The following is an 11,778-nucleotide window of genomic DNA, read 5'->3' on the forward strand; positions in this document are numbered from 1 at the left end:
GTTTTTAAATACTGATTAACTAAAAATGGCTTTTCGGGCCCGAAAAGATTCTGGGGCTTTCGAGAAACAGGCCCCTGGACTTACAGTACCTTGGTTCCCTGGGGCAGTGTACAATCCCTGGGCTCCCTGGGATGGTGGACTTACAGTACCTGGGTCCCCTGGGATTGTGGCTTACCAACTAGGGTTGTTTTACATTTGCCATGAAAGTAAAAATGGTCTGTTTACAACTTCAAATAGTACAGCTTATTTCCGCAAATAGTTTCCAAAGAAAGCTGAATATCCTTGTACATCAAAACCCAACCAAAATACCATTAATTTTGTCAAACCATACTCACTACAAGGCTTTTTTCATTCTCACCAGATGTTTGTGTAGATGGTAACTGCCCTGCCCCAGATGAGGTGATAGCTGTGGGGGGATTCCGATGTGAAATGGTTGGGATGCTAATTGCAAAGTTTGGATTAAAACCCTAGAGGAGGCCAATCTGAGCATGACTCAAGCTTTACATGACCCCTAAATAACACAACTTGAAATGGAATAGGCTTTATTACCAGCTGCTGTTCAGTAACGAAGCCTGCACTAGTCTAAAAATGCAAATGAGACTTTTTACCACTGTTTCTCTAAGTGCAGGGTTTTCAAAATAAGCCAGTGCCCAACACAAGTCATCCATTACTTCAAGGATTAATTTGTGCTGCGTACTTTTTGTACACAGGTTTTTAATATGCATTTGTGATTCACTGTTATCTTTCCAAGTAAATAACTGGACAGAATGCACCTCAAGGCACACAGATTTTAGGAATTTTCCAGAGCCAGCACCCATCCCCCCTTCCCTTGCCAGACAGGGTAACCCACTTCGGAACTCTTTGATTCCCCACACGCACATAGCTGCTTTTATCGCAACCCAGTAGTGCTCCACCTACTTAAACATTTCTTCCTGCTACTTTATTTCAAATTGAAAACCCTGTGAGTGCACAAGCATCCTGGACCTTTTCATATACAAGTCCCCTATCTAGGGATGATAGCTCGCATAGCCATGACAACTGAGTGGAGACAGGTTGTACCAACCTACACCGAGTTGTACGTTTAACTAAAACAGACATGACGGAGTACAGAATACACTTTTATTGTCACTATCAGTTATGTTGAAAAGCTAATAACACTCCCTTTTGTTTGACACTTGGACTGCAGCTTTACAAAAATATCTGAAGTATGTGTGGTATAAAAAATATACAATACAAAGATAAACAAGTTAATATTGAATAATTATTATGCCTCTGAATTGAGATGGACAGTAAAATTATTTTACCCTGATATTGACACTCTTAGAACAAGAAACCCTCATATTTGATACGAAAACTAATCTTTACTGCGTGGCCCCTTATCCCGTGTAACTGTTAAAATGACAGTTTGTTACCTCCTTTTATTTTACAAGACTGCAATCAAATCTTTAAAATTATACTTTGAAAACAGGCAAAATGCAATGGAATATTTAGTGTTTATAGCAAAAGTAAAGTATTTGTATAATCTGAAGGCAAAACAAGTCCATATAATTCAAAAAATTGAAACTACCTTGCACTAAAGCAGTAGCATCTATAACTAACATGAAAATCAACAGAGGCATAGAATAATTATCAATCAGTGAAACCTAACTGCAAGTCTCTCTACAGGTAGCAATAAATTTTTCCTAACAACTTTTCCACAAATGCTTCATTTTGTAACCAAAATTGTTGATGTTATAATTATCAGAAAGTTATTCTCACTCGAGTCACTGGAATTGTTAAAATTTTAACTATCCCCAACTGCAAATTAATTATCATCCATAGAGAGTCTCATTTATATTATAGTACAAAATAGCAATGAAATCCTTTGGCATGGTATACCACTGATCATAATTATTGTACAAGGGACTAATCCTAGTTTAGTTTTACGCACAAGTTAGGTCAGAGTGGATCATAATTTATATTAAATGATCTTTATTGAACTCATTCACATCTTGCTTTTCTCTCCCCACAAAGAACCTGCTCACAGGCTAACTGCATTCAAAAGATTCAATTTACCGATGTTTACATGGATGTAAATTTGACAATTTTCCAAAAAGAAATACCTTATTTAATATTTCTAGTTGCTGAATGGAAAAGTTACTATAAAGGACAGTTACTATTGATTTGTTACACACAAATATTAATTTACATAGTTGTCCAGACTGTATTTTGACATAAACAAAGAGTTCAGTTGTATATATGGTATACCATGCAAAAGCGGTACATAACTTCCCCATCCCCATATACATGTAAATTACAAAAGAGCGCACACCAAGACAGGAAACACCCACGTATAAGATACCACCATTTCTAGCCCTACAATTGGCTGTATTCTCCACAGCATGGAATAATATTGCATATCAAAACTACAGAAATCATAGTTAGTGACTTCCTTTGCTTTGACTTCATGAAAATAGCAGAGTCCAATAAAAATACAAAAATCCTGGGAAATTTTGCCCATTACAATTCCTTGAAAGTGACAAAATACACATTTGAATCTCTTTTTGGTTTAAATTGGTACAAAACTCCAAGAATACATAAATCTAAGTTAAAAAATGGTGTTTAGACTATAAACAAGGTTTGAACAACATTCACTGCACAAATTTGTTTCATATCAAAATGTCAATCCTATATTACATTGTCTTACCTAGTGCAAAGAAGATAAACATTATTTCTCTATTTAGGAAAGTTGCCTCCCTTAAAAATTATGCCATTTCTGCCACCAGGTTTATAATCAACATGGGAACCAAGAGTTAATAATTTTGTATGGAAAATGAGACTTTAGTATTTCTTTCTACAGAACCAGTTCTATGTACACTTTATGTAAAAACATAGTTAATCAATGTAATGATTGTGATTAAAAATAACGTTTCAAACAAAAAGTTCTAAAAAAAGGTAAGGGTTTTTACAACAGTGCAATAGGCGTGGCCTATGACACTGTCCTATGATGTGTTGTGCCGTGATTTAGCCTTTCCAGAATTTAACTGGGCTGAGCTTTATGGTGTTTCATAGGATCGCGATAATCACATGACATCTCAAATCACGCTTCATCTATACTCGAAGAACCCTAGATCTACGATGGTGTCTCCAATGAGAATTATTGTAACCAACTCTCACAAGTCCCACATTTTTGAGAGCTTGCCAATTAATGTACCAATGATGCTCCCTTTTAGTAAAAGTGAAGAACAGCTATCAAAAGATAGTGCTGGTCATCTGTTGGTAACGTGTCAACAACAGTTGGTTGACAGGTTACCAACAACTTAAAATTGGAGTCGCTCTTCACAGTTACCCACTACTTCTACATTAATTTACAACCTGGCTGCAGCCCAGTTTGGTAGGGCAAACCCATCCATTTATGAATTTGATTCACAAAAATGAATAATAACATTCTACAGAGAGAAAATTTCTTTATAACAAGAAAAGAAACTAATTTGAAAAATCCTTACTTCCCTTATGAAGAAGGTAAAATCAACTGTGAAAATGTATACAAAGCAATATGTTTTGTGATAATGTTATTTGTGCATTGGTTGTAGTTAGCTCAGTAAGTGGATCTTATTAAAAATATTGTGCACACCACACAGGAGACCCAAATCTCACCTCATGATGTGCACAAATACCGATAAAAATTATCAATAAGAGTGCTAACTAACAATACTTTCAGTTTGTCTAGTGTCCCAAAAATGTAAATTTAATTAAAGCCTTTAGTTTAAAAACCTTAAAATTAATTACACTGTCATTCAGCTACGGATTTCCAGTGAATCACATCTGCCTTTCAGGATGTTCATGTTAGCACTCCTCAAAAATGCACAGACATCATCAACTTCATTCAATGTTTCGAGGAAGGGAATCAAGTCTAAAAGTTCCATGTCAGAAAAGTCATCAAACCATGATGCAACTGGAACCTGACAACAAACACAATGTTCATTAAGCATTAGATGATGGTAAATATATATCACATTGTCTGATTGGCTGGTTATGACCAACCCAACAAAATAATTGTTTCATTTCCCATATTTCCCTATCTGACCCAGCTTCACTGCCTGCCCTCTTACCTGATTCATTTTACAGCTGTGATTCCTTTAACAGTTTAACACAACCAGTGACCACTGTAAGTCGTAAATATCTTCAAACCCCTTTTTAAGTGACATGTAGTCTTATTATAATATTTCAGTAACAGGGAAGCTCCTGGTTTCAGTCAATTTCCACAAGTACAATGCTATGTTTTGACATCTTTTCACTTTTCTTTACCCGACTACCTGACTCACTTCAATCAGAGAGAGGCCCTTGGAAAATGAATCATATTGTTATAATCCAGTATGGCTTGGAGCTGTTTTCATTTCAGTGTCGAAAGTAATCAGGCAATTACTTTGGTTTTGGTTTTGGTGCTACTAGGCTTTGAGAATGGCTGAGTAGTCTTTTTGGTAAGTTATTGGTTTGGTTTTGGTTTTACGACACTCAATTGAAAATCACTCCAAGTATTAGTAGTTTATTTGCCAGTGAATAGTCTCGTTCATTTCTTCAACATCTCAGCTGTGAGAAAGCAAAACAGCACGAAATTTATATAACTAACTGGCTTAATAAAGCAGAATGCTCCATAAAGTAACTTGACAGCAAAAAGATGTCATCACTTACTGCATTCTCAGGATGAAAACTATATGACGCAGGTGAATTATCCACAATAAGAACATGCTTTAAATCTCTTCCTAGTTTACTTAGATCCTGCAAAACATAAGCCATTCCACAATGTCAGCCAGCAGTGAAAATTACTTAAATGCAAAAACAAACAAAAATATCTCTGCAAACAAACAAACAAACATGTCAAAGTAAACAAATATATATATCTGCAGGTTTCATTGCAAAATTGCATACAAACATCCAAGGCCAAGGGATTATAAAATTAATAATTATCCTCATCTTGTGGAAGATGCTGAGCCCTGAAGGTTAATGTACGAGACTGGATCAAGTCGTCACAGAAGTTCAAGCCCTGGCTGGGTGTGAGGTGTTGTGGTCTTGGGCAAGACACTTGCCTCTCACAGTTCCTCTCTCCACCCAGGTGTATCGGTATATATAAACATGTACCAGTGAAATAAATACTGGGGTAACCCTGCGATTGACTAGAATCACATCCAGAGGGAGTAGGAAAACTCTTGGTCTTTTCATGCTACAGAAACTGGAGATAAGCATCGACCTGATGGGCCACATGGCCACGAACACAGAGATTAACTTCCTTATTTTACCTTGACATAATTTCCCCTATGGAACACACAGGACTCCCTGAAGAGTCTGGCACGGAACGATCCATACTTGTCCAGCAAGTCGGCCACTGGGTCTGCATACTAAAATATACACAGCTGTATTAATTTTTGCCCTACAGTGATACAGCATGGATAATTTGTAGCTGACATGTCTTATAACTCTGGCCTCTTTGAAAGCACTACTAACATTTATTTACAAATTATAGAGAAAACATTAAACATTTTAAAACACATCGAAGGCCTAGGGCCACTGACCTAAGATTCAGATTTTAGTTGCAGGGTTCTTTAGAAAACCAGGAAAACTTGCTGCCATTATATTTTAAGCATATATACAACACCCTCACTAGATCCTAGGCTTTGAGGGTGAACGCTTAGACTTCTAACAGAGATTAGAATCCCATTTGCCCTTTGGAGAAGCAGCTCACAAATTTTGTTCGTCCTGGGTAAGTCTTAGTTTATTATTTTTTATTTAGTTGACAGATGACTTGCCTGCGCCATTACCCATCATGAAAGTGAGAATGAAAAGTTACTCGCAAGCCCAGCAGGAAAAAAAAGTTACTTGGCCAGGATGACCAGACACCACTTCCTTCAAACCCCGTTAAGCTCTGTTCCAACAATTTGGTCTAACATTAAGAAGACATCCTTCAACTAACAATTTTCTCAATTTACTTCTTGATCAGCTTGAGAGGTTCCATTCACAGTACATTAAGACACATCATTCTTCATTTATTGAATGCAAGGAAAAACACTTGTAAAGTCTCACCTTTGCTAAGCTAGCTGTGAAAAGAACACATTCAAACAACTCTCCCATCCTTTGAAGAAACTCATCAACATGAGGTCGTTTCAACACATACACCTGGAAAATAAAGAAAATTACATTCAAACTTGACAAAATTAAACAACGTTAGAACAATCAGGGCTGTCATTAAGGGTGGTAACCCATAACACCTGTTGCGACTGAGTATGCTTGACAGACCTTTGACATTATTGGTGAGCTTGCCTGTTGTTCAGATACAATTCAGCCACAAAGTAAAAGAACTTGTTATGGGTGTGAAGATGGCAACAGGTGATTCAAAATTGAACGAGAGCCCTTAAATAAAGTCCATTCGAAATAGGAATTAAAGACAACAAGAATATCATACTCTTGTGAGCTCTTATTTGACACCAGGATGATGAGAGGCAAGCCCTGACGTGAGCCTCTCCCATCCTCAGGCAAAAAAGGAAACACAACACAGTGGCAAAGACCAGGGATTATTAAATTCCTAGAAGCCCTTTTTTTGAAAAAAATAATTTCTCCCAAAAGGGAAAACATGGAGGGGATGGGAGTAGTAACCCATGTGAAGCACTTCCCAGAATGATATATAATATAATATATTATAGATGATAAGATAAGCTATTTACAAGACATACAGTGTATAAAAATACATGTAATAGTGCTAATTAAAAGCTATTTGGTCAACAGTTTACCTCAAACGGTATGGCTGAGACTGATTGCGGACCATAATATTATTTTACAGTTAAAGGTAATGTTTCCTTTTTGTTGCCATTTGAAAACTGATGGTCGGAGCAACTTCCCTAAATAATAACTTACCTGGTGAATAGTACCGTCGATTTCCACAGGAACAATAAAGTCTGCATTATGAACAGGCTGAAATATGACAAAACAAACAAACATGAAAGAAATGTTTGCTAATAACATTTTTATCATCAGTAATGATCAGTCCTGTGAGGAATAAAAATTCAACCAAGCTGCAACAAGGAAGTCAGACAACATAGTTGTACTTTAGATATACAGGTTATATGTATGTGCACTTTCGAAGCACATCTGGTGTCTCAAAGACAAACAGAAGTTGTTTCATGTTAGGTGGAAGGTTCTTAGAACATGTGAACCATACAACAATGTGAGCAAGAAGTGCAACCCGTGCCTCCAAGAAAAGTTTTTGATTATTTGTAGAAAAGATCTATGCAGCCTAAACATGAGAAATGAATTGGCAAGATCATGTCCCCACAGAAATAGATTCACACAAAAGTTCTTTTGAATAATGAAACATGTGCGTAACGAAACTGTGCGCACTAGTTACTGGCACATGCATACATTTGTATTTGCATTATATCGCCAGCATTGTCAGTTAACGGTCATTTGCTAATGTTGCCTGATGAGTGTGGTCATTCTTGGTCATACAAAACAGAGCTGTAGCAATAAAGCAATGAGTAACATCTGAAGCCTGGATCTGAATCAACAAAATTATATGTGCACTTTCAATATGTATGACACAAACAAACCCAAAGTCTTAAAAGGAAGAAATTCTTAACATTACATGGCTCCAGAAAATATCCATACCCACTCCACTGAAGGTCATTGGAAATTCCAAGCTGATGGGGGATATCAGAAGCCAATTGTTCCAAGCTGATGGGGGATATCAAAAGCCAATTGTTTTATTTAAAAAACACATTTTACAGAAAGAATGCAACTGAACTGGAACTTCTGGAGTCAAGGAGAGCCGAAACCCTAAAAAAAAAACATTCTGTGGGGAGAGTATGGATATTTTTCAGAATACTTAATGTTTTATTACTGGCTTAGTACACTTGCTTAAAAAAAATATTGATTCAGCTACACAAGAAAACAAATGTATTACCAAAGACAACTGGCAGTGTCCAAAGGGGAAAAAACAACTCAAATAGATAATATTATACTTAAGTCAGACAGGAGCCAATATCTGAGTCTAAAGAGAAATTTGAACTTCCTTTCCACAAATTTCAAACATACAGGTTGAACAGTCCTAGAACATTTCATAGTATAAACAACTGTTCAATGCAACATTTCAAGGACATGCAAATTACTTTCTGTTTACTTTACCAAAACAGCTGGGTACTCAGACAGCATTAGTTTTGGCATATTACAGAAGAATTTCAATAAATTAAGATACAATTTTTTAAATGGAAGCAAACATTGGTAACATTATCTCCTTAAAAATTTGGTAGATTATTTTTTAACTGGTTTAGAGAGGGGAAGAGTCATTCTTTATTAGTCTAAAGAATTAGTCATCAGCAGAATCGGAAGACAGGGCCACGTCATTGGAAATCACAAGTAAAATCCCTAAGATTCTGGAAGACCTTTACATTCTTGACCTTCAGTTGTGATTTAATGTGTTCAATTTCCAGTAGTAAAAATACATGTATCTCACTTATACTGACTGTATAACCTCTTCCATTTCCAGCAAAAAAAAAGCCACGACTAGCAAGTGAAATTTTAAAAAGAAGAAAAAGAATGGCTAATGAATAAAATGGGTAAAAAGTTGTTGACCTTTCTACTTCTAAAAGAAAATATTATTAGGAAAACAAGTGCCTGACACAGGTCAAGCTAGTTGCCATCAATCCAATCAAAATTGTGAACAATGAACTCTGCATTTGATACATGTACATGGAAGTGTGAAACAAAGTATAAGCTCAAATTCCATTAATGAATTCATTACTTCCCCATTAGCTGGAACACGTGATCATTTTACATTAGATTTTCAATCCAGCTTCAGCTACTCTAAAAAAATTGAATTGCATTTGTTTTAAGTATATACCTTAAAGGAACTGTGGACCAGTGTCTCGTCAAGATCTATCACTATACATTTTTTGTGCATATCCTGATGTCTGACTGGAGGAAGGAGATATTTACAGGGCTGCAAACAAATAGAAATGAAACAATAATCAGTCATTAGCAAACAGTTCAGTTAGGAAACTACAAAGTACAAAATCTCACCACCTCCTTAAAGTTAATGTTCTAAGTTGTACTGAAACTACTCTGAGATCCTGCACGTCTTTCCTGGTGTGAGGCCATCAGCTGTTATTAAAAAGCATGAATTCAGCAAAACTGTAAATATTGTAGATGTCCTTGTTGATAATAAACAATCATTGCTCCCAGAGCAAATTTGCTTTTAAACAATGGGCTTGTTTAAAAGTTGACTAGTTACCAAGCAGTTATATCACGACAGTTATTTGGATTAATTTGAACATTGTTTAATTTTCAGCTTCAAATCAAGCCAGCATTGTTATTTGCTTGAGCTTGAGTAGAAGAATAAAAACATGAATAAAAAAGGAAAATTCATGACAAAAATCAACTTGATATATGCAGTTCGTAGTTAATTTTCAGAAATATATTCATCAACATGCGGCCTAACTTCTTCAAAACATTCCATGAATTTAAAAGTACATATTTCATGAATACAAATCTTAGAAAATCCATAATTTATCAACTATAGAACTATTTTAATAACCCTAATAACTGTTTATTTTCAACAGATTCTCATCAAATATTGATGACTAAAAAAAAGTACTTAGCATGCAACTTAGCACGGATTTACCCCACGCTAATTATCAATAAAAATAATCACGAATTTTTGTACACTATTTTGCCACCTTTTGTCACAAAAAGTTCAACTATTTCCTACAGCAGGAAATAGAATTAAGAGATCACTAACTTCTCCTATCTGCTGCAGCAAGAAGGTACTACAGAGTATGTCTTGTATAGCAAAGATGACACTTTTTAATTTTTAATTTGTTTTCTTTTGGATTTTGTGCTCTGAGAGTTAGCTGTCATAAACATGCACGCAGCGTATCTAGCCCTGAAGGATTGATATTAGTTTTATCCCAGTGAAGCCAAGAATACGGTAAACTCATCATCGGAAATACAAGAACAATTAATTAGTATTTCCCTTTTGAAACAGATTCAACTATCGACACGAAACAAGTGCGCCAAGCGGGTATGAAATCATCTGAGGGTTAAGTTAATTAGAGACAAGGAACCGGGAAAAGATGATCTTCCTTTCCTAGTATTTTACCACCGGGTGGGTTTCTACTCTCCATCCGTCGATTTTTTACAAAATACTAATGCCTATCCGAGTAACCGCTTTAAAAAAATTTCGAAGAGTAGAGTAAGCGTAGATTTAAGATAAAAGAGCGAAGATCGCAGATGAAGCCCTTTAAATATCAAGGTGCACGTTCCTCTTCTCCGAAACAGACAAGCTGGAATGTCAACATCACGAAACCCTCGAGCATGTTATTAATTTGGATATTAAATTTACACCAAAATGGTAAAGAATAAACTTTTTAGCAAAGACCATTAACATCGGTAACAAAGCAGAAGATCACATAATCTTGGACATAGCTGCTCCCCAGTGATTCGAGAATAACAATTATGCTCGCTTCACTACATTCCTCATAAAACGACCTTCGAGTTTTCTAAGAAAAGACAGCAGCGGAAATACATGATATGGTATACGTAGAGCGATTGTTTAGAGTACTATGCTGCTTTGAAACGACCAGCGGAAAAATAAGACCGAACACCTGTAGAATATAACTTGGAAATATCATTTATGCTTATCTACGTGCAGAAGTACTTACCTTCGAATCTTTTTCTTCGCTGCTGAGCGAGTTTTCATTCTCGTTGTGGTTGTGATTTGTGTGGGTTACAGTTGTACACGGGGTACCGGCTGCAGCCGATTGCGCGCCAAAACAACAGAAAAACGAAGAAAATATGTTCCGATTTTTGGTCTTTTTGGAGATCGAACCAGGTACTGCAATACAGAGCAGCAAACGTTAGTAACCACGCTGCGAAGGAAGATAATCTCAGGTTAACAAAATCTACGAACGTCATAACTAAGCGGCCAACTTCAATTAAAATCAAATGTTAGATTGACGATTGCATTGACTCAATTAACCACAAAAAGACAGTCTGAGGCAAACAGAAATTAAGAGAGTTTCAAAAGAGGTGGCTAAGGTTTCTTCTTTGCAGACGGAATTTCGCCGGGATTGCAAACAAAACTGTGCATGAAATTCGCGCCGTTCGAACGACATGCACTGGAAGCAAGTGAGCAATATGGAAGCCCGAGAAGTACTTACGTTTAGCTTGCGTATACGGGCTCACTTCCACTGATTCATCTTCCTTGTTAACTTGCGTTATAATGGACATGCTGTCCATTGATAACGCCTTTCAAACAGAGCCCAAACTTTCCCTGTGTAGGTCGCAATAAGTGTTCATTTGTTTTCACGTCCAAATCCTCAAGTTTGCCTTTAGCTGGAAGAACAGTTACAAAATTATGGGCTGTCAGATACCAGGGGTTTGATTGACACAGAATGCATTACGCACTCTTTTGATCGGACCGTCTGACCTGATATTTAGCATAATTTGATCTCTTGCTCGGTTGATCCCGTGGAATTCGAAACCAGCTGGCAGTTCAAGAACTTTTATAAACAACAACAATGAAAACTTTCAGTATAAACTGAGTGTGTCTAGTGAATTCGAAAATGAATGCAAAGAAACTAAATATCTCTGGCAGGTTTGGTTTGGGCCCTGTGAGTGTCGTGGATGTGAGGGAATTGTTCACCGATAATGACGATAAAAAGAGAAATATATGATCCTGTTTTTTTTGAAGAGAAAAAAACTGAAAGGGTTTTAAATCTCTCGTGTCAGATTTCTTGGAGAAGGGAAAGCCAA

The 11,778-nt window shown here is 36.4% G+C and overlaps 1 protein-coding gene across 1 annotated transcript; it reads right to left on the bottom strand.

Annotated features, from left to right (window-relative positions):
* Window positions 1-1,105: 1,105 nt before the first annotated feature.
* On the bottom strand, window positions 1,106-11,386 carry LOC110069042 (carboxy-terminal domain RNA polymerase II polypeptide A small phosphatase 1-like). The gene is made up of 8 exons (XM_020776488.2): window positions 11,184-11,386; window positions 10,686-10,858; window positions 8,867-8,965; window positions 6,886-6,942; window positions 6,058-6,150; window positions 5,277-5,375; window positions 4,672-4,758; window positions 1,106-3,941 (listed from the first exon to the last, which is right to left on the bottom strand). Exons 1-8 carry the CDS (start codon window positions 11,260-11,262, stop codon window positions 3,777-3,779), a joined length of 852 nt encoding a protein of 283 aa, XP_020632147.1. The 5' UTR covers window positions 11,263-11,386; the 3' UTR covers window positions 1,106-3,776.
* Window positions 11,387-11,778: the final 392 nt, after the last annotated feature.

The sequence above is a fragment of the Orbicella faveolata genome, unplaced genomic scaffold (genome assembly GCF_042242905.1).
Source record: "Orbicella faveolata isolate gen_17 unplaced genomic scaffold, um_ofav_v1 contig_15, whole genome shotgun sequence".
Lineage (NCBI taxonomy): Eukaryota > Metazoa > Cnidaria > Anthozoa > Scleractinia > Merulinidae > Orbicella > Orbicella faveolata.

Bases quoted from the DNA above. Each gene is read 5' to 3' on its own strand.
- LOC110069042 (XM_020776488.2), bottom strand. From the start codon at position 11,262: ATGGACAGCATGTCCATTATAACGCAAGTTAACAAGGAAGATGAATCA. The intron at 8,966-10,685 runs GTAAGTACTTCT...ATTTGTTTGCAG, and splicing joins GCGAAGAAAAAGATTCGAAG to CCCTGTAAATATCTCCTTCC. The intron at 6,151-6,885 runs GTAAGTTATTAT...TTTATTTTCCAG, and splicing joins TCGACGGTACTATTCACCAG to GTGTATGTGTTGAAACGACC.